The sequence below is a fragment of the Hipposideros armiger genome, unplaced genomic scaffold (genome assembly GCF_001890085.2).
Source record: "Hipposideros armiger isolate ML-2016 unplaced genomic scaffold, ASM189008v1 scaffold_169, whole genome shotgun sequence".
Lineage (NCBI taxonomy): Eukaryota > Metazoa > Chordata > Mammalia > Chiroptera > Hipposideridae > Hipposideros > Hipposideros armiger.
The window spans coordinates 1,035,497-1,039,722 of NW_017731519.1; the positions used below are offsets into that span (position 1 = coordinate 1,035,497).

Consider the following 4,226-nt stretch of genomic DNA (forward strand, 5'->3'; position numbering starts at 1 on the left):
AGCCCAGCTCCAGGTTGAGCTGTTGTTCAGCATCTTAGCTGTAGAGGGCAGTGTCACTGGCCCTCATATGTGGGATCCGAACCCGGGCCCTCTGGCGTCCCAAGCCAGTTCTCAACCATCGCGCCACTTGGCCGGCCCAAGATTTGTCATTTTACATTTCACATTTAGACTTATATTCTACCTGAATTTAATATTTTTATATATGTAAGATCAAGTGTCAAGATTTTTTTTTTCTCCATGTGGATAACTTATTGATCGGGCAGTATTTGTTGAAAAGACCCTCTTTTCCTTCACGGAATTGTTGTAAATTAGGTGATTCTGTGTGTGATATCTGTTTTTAGATTTTTCTCTGTTCCATAGTTTTGTGTTTGTTTGTTTGTTTTGGTCTATCTTTGTGCTAATACAGTACTGTCTCTGTCTTAATTACTGCAGTAGGTTTTCCTATCTGTCTGAAAATCTTCCAACCTTGTTTCTTCATATCTGTGTAAATCTTCTAACTTTCTTCTTCTTCAAGGCTATTTTAGCTGTTCTAGGCCTTTTGAGTTTCCATATAAATATTAGAATCTATCAGATTTCAGTTTTTTTAACGGGATTTTGAGTGAGATCTAATGGCACAAGTTCACATCTTAACATAAATTTTGTACTCCACTAACCTGGCATATTCCTTCATTCAAGTGGTCTTTAAAACATTATTGAGGGAATCATTTTCTATGTAGAAATTTTGCTAGAGTTATTACTAAATATTTGATGTGTTTTGATGCTATGATAATAGGATCTTTAAATTTTTTTATCTTTCTTTGTTGCTGGTAATATAAAAATATAACTGATTTTTAGTTATTGATATTAGATACAGTGACATTGCTAAATTCACTGAGTAACTCTAATAGTTTCCTATTGATCCTTTCATGTTGTTTGAAAATAAATAATATAACATTTTTTTACTTCCAGGCCTTTAACTTTCTTTCCTTTTCTGTAGTGCACTTAACAAGTCCAGTATAATGATGAATAAAAGGGCTGATAGGTGGCATTCTTGTCTCATATTTTAGAGAGAAGCTTTCAATATTTTACCCTTGTATGATAATTGCTGTAGGTTTTTGAGGGTACTCTTTAACATCAAAACCATGAATTTTGCTTTATACCTAGATTACCATTACTTTTTTTGTAAATGGGTGTTGAATTTTATCAAATGCTTTTTGTATGTTTATTAAGTTAATCATATATTTTTTTTCTGTTATTATGGCAAATTAAATTGATTTTCAAATGCTAAGCAAACTTTGCATTTAGGAATATACCTAACTTGGTCATAATTTGTTATCTCTTTTGTATAGCAATTGCAGTTATTTTGTTTAGGATTTTTGTATCTATCATCAAGCTAGGAATATAATATTGACATTCATAGAATAGTAAATATATGGGTCAGAGACCCTTAAGAAATTAAATTGAAGGCCAGTTTAAGGTAAAATTTCTTGTTAAAAAAGTAAAGGTCTATGAAAAGTGGTCAGTTATCTTCTGTTTAGTAGTAAGAATTTATGACATATATATGTTTTTTAATTTTTACTTATTTACTTGCTTTCTGGTAAATACTACAAGAATTTAAATTCAGAATGGTCTCTGATAAAACTGTAGGTAACACTTTAGGAAAATGTCTGTGTTGCAACTTTGTAAAATTGACTTGCAGATTGTCAACAACTGGCTGGAAGTTGTTAGTTCCTCTTTGTTTTTAAGAGCAACATGCTAATACAGTATGCAACATGTTTTATTGTTTAGGTTTCATTTTGTTGCTATCAAATATTTTTGCATTTTAATGACAATAACAAAAACACTTTCAGAAACTAAAGAACATCAAGAGCCAAAGGTTCCAGAAAGTAACCAGAAACAATGGCAGTCTAAAAGAAAGTCAGAATGTGTAAACCAGAATCCTGCAGCATCTTCAAATCAGTGGCAGATGCCAGAGGTAACCCGGAAAGTTGATACAGAGGTAACTTTCTTTTTCCCTCAAGTGTAATTTTGCCATTGTTCATAATGTGATGATCATGTTAAGCGTTTTCTTATTTTATTAAATCCTTTTGCACCATATTTAATGGAATAATTTACTTAAGGGATGTTTTTATTATTTGCAAAACAATGATCATTAACAGCCATAGGTTCCGTAAGAGCATGTGTCAACCTGAGTTCTTTTCTGTTTTCAATAGTGTTTCTGGATTGCTGGTAGACTGGTACAGGGGTCGGCAAACTACAGCCTATGGGTCAAACCTGGTTCCCAGCCTGTGTAAAGAACGTTTTATTGCGACACAGCCATGCCCATTCATTTACTTACTGTCTTTGGCTACTTTCGAACAGTAACAGCAGAATTGAGTAGTTAGAACAGAGACCATCTGGTCTACAAAGCCTAAAATGTTTACTGTCTTGCCCTTTACAGAAAATATGCTGATCCCTGACCTAGTGCAATGTGTATCAAAGCATTCGATAATTTTCTATTGTCATCCTCATGGATAAAATAGAAAAATATAGATTAGACAATGTATATGAATTTATAGCAGGTTGAATGATCATTCCCAGTGGCTAGCGGTCATTTCAGAAGGAATGGTCTGGTAGACTACTGGAGAGCCATACCTATTTTAATCCATGGCCATAGCCTCACTGTTTCTTTTCAGTTATATTCTAACTCAATGGTTCTCAAATATTTTGGTCTTGGAATCCCTTTTTACACTCTTAATTATTGAGACTCCTAAAGAGATTTTATTTACATACGTTATATTTATCTTATTTACTGTTTATAGAAAGTAAAACCAAGAAATTTTTAAAAATATTTGTTAATATATTAAAAACAATGATAAACATGTGAATGAATATAGATACACTTTTATGAAAAATAAGTATTTTGTTTTGTTATGTTGAGGTATAATTGAAATACAACATACTACTTTCAGATGTATAACATAACGATTTAATATTTGTATATGTTGTCAAATGATCACCACAAAAAATGTAGTTAATATCTGTCACCATGCGTAGGTACAATTTTTTTTTTCTTTTAATGAGCAACTTTCAAATATACAATACAGTATTATTAACTATAATCACCATGCTGTATATTACATCCCCATGACTTATTTTATTTTATACCTAGAAGTTTGTACCTTTTGACCACATTCACCCTTTTCAACCATGGCCCCTTCCTCCTCCACCCGCCTTTGGCAAATACCATTCTATAAGCTTTTCTTTTCTTTTTTCTTTCTTTTTTTTAAGATTTCACATATAAGTGATACTGTGCATTATTTGTCTTTCTCTGGCTGTTTCACTTAGCATAATGACCTGAAGGTCCGTCATGTTGTCACAAATGACAAGATTTCATGCTTTAGGCTGAATAATATTCCATTGTATGTATGTGTATACACACACTCACCACACATTTTCCTTATCCATTCATCCATGAATGGATACTTTGGCTGTTTCCATATGTTGACTATTTTAAATAATGCTGCAGTGAACATGAGGGAGGGTGCACATATCTTTTTGCATTAGTGTTTTCATTTCCTTCAGATAAATGCGTAGAAGTGGAAATGCTATGGTAGTTCTGTTTTTAATTTTTTTGAAGAAAATCTATACTATTTTTTATAGTGGCTGCCAATTTACAGTCCCACAATAGTGGCCAAGTGTTCCCTTTTCTCTCCATTCTTGCCAACATTTGCTATTTCTTATCTTTTTGAGGTAGTCATTCTAACAGGTGTGAGGTGATACCTCATTGTGGTTTTGATTTGCATTTCCCTAATGATTAGTGATGTTAAGAATCTTTTCATATGACCATCTGTATGTCTTCTGTGGAAAAATGTCTATTCCATTATTGAATCAGATTGTTGGCTTTCTTTGCTATTGAGGTATATGAGTTCTTTATATATTTTGGGTATTAACCTCTTATCCACTATATAATTTGCAAATATTTTCTTCCACTCAGTAGGTTGCTTTTTCATTTTGTGGATGGTTTTCTTTGCTGTGCAGAAGTTTTTTTTGTTTGATGCAGTCCTACTTGTTTGTTTTTGTTTTTGTTGTCTGTGCTTTTGGTGTCAGATCCAAAACATCATCACCAAGATCCATGTCAAGGAGCTTGCCGCCTATGATTTTTCTTAGGAGTTTTAGGGTTTCAGGTCTTACATGCAAGCCTTTATTGGGTTGTGGGAAAACTCATGACACATTTTTGCAACGAAAAACATAGAAAAAATATGTCA

The 4,226-nt window shown here is 32.8% G+C and overlaps 1 protein-coding gene across 3 annotated transcripts in view; it reads left to right on the forward strand.

Annotated features, from left to right (window-relative positions):
* TTK (TTK protein kinase) overlaps window positions 1-4,226 on the forward strand; it is a 70,188-nt gene that overhangs the window by 45,152 nt on the left and 20,810 nt on the right. For all 3 annotated transcript variants that reach the window (XM_019651914.1, XM_019651913.1, XM_019651915.1), the window contains exon 11: window positions 1,830-1,978. In XM_019651914.1, coding sequence (XP_019507459.1) covers window positions 1,830-1,978 — 149 coding nt within the window. The remainder of the gene's footprint in view (window positions 1-1,829; window positions 1,979-4,226) is intronic.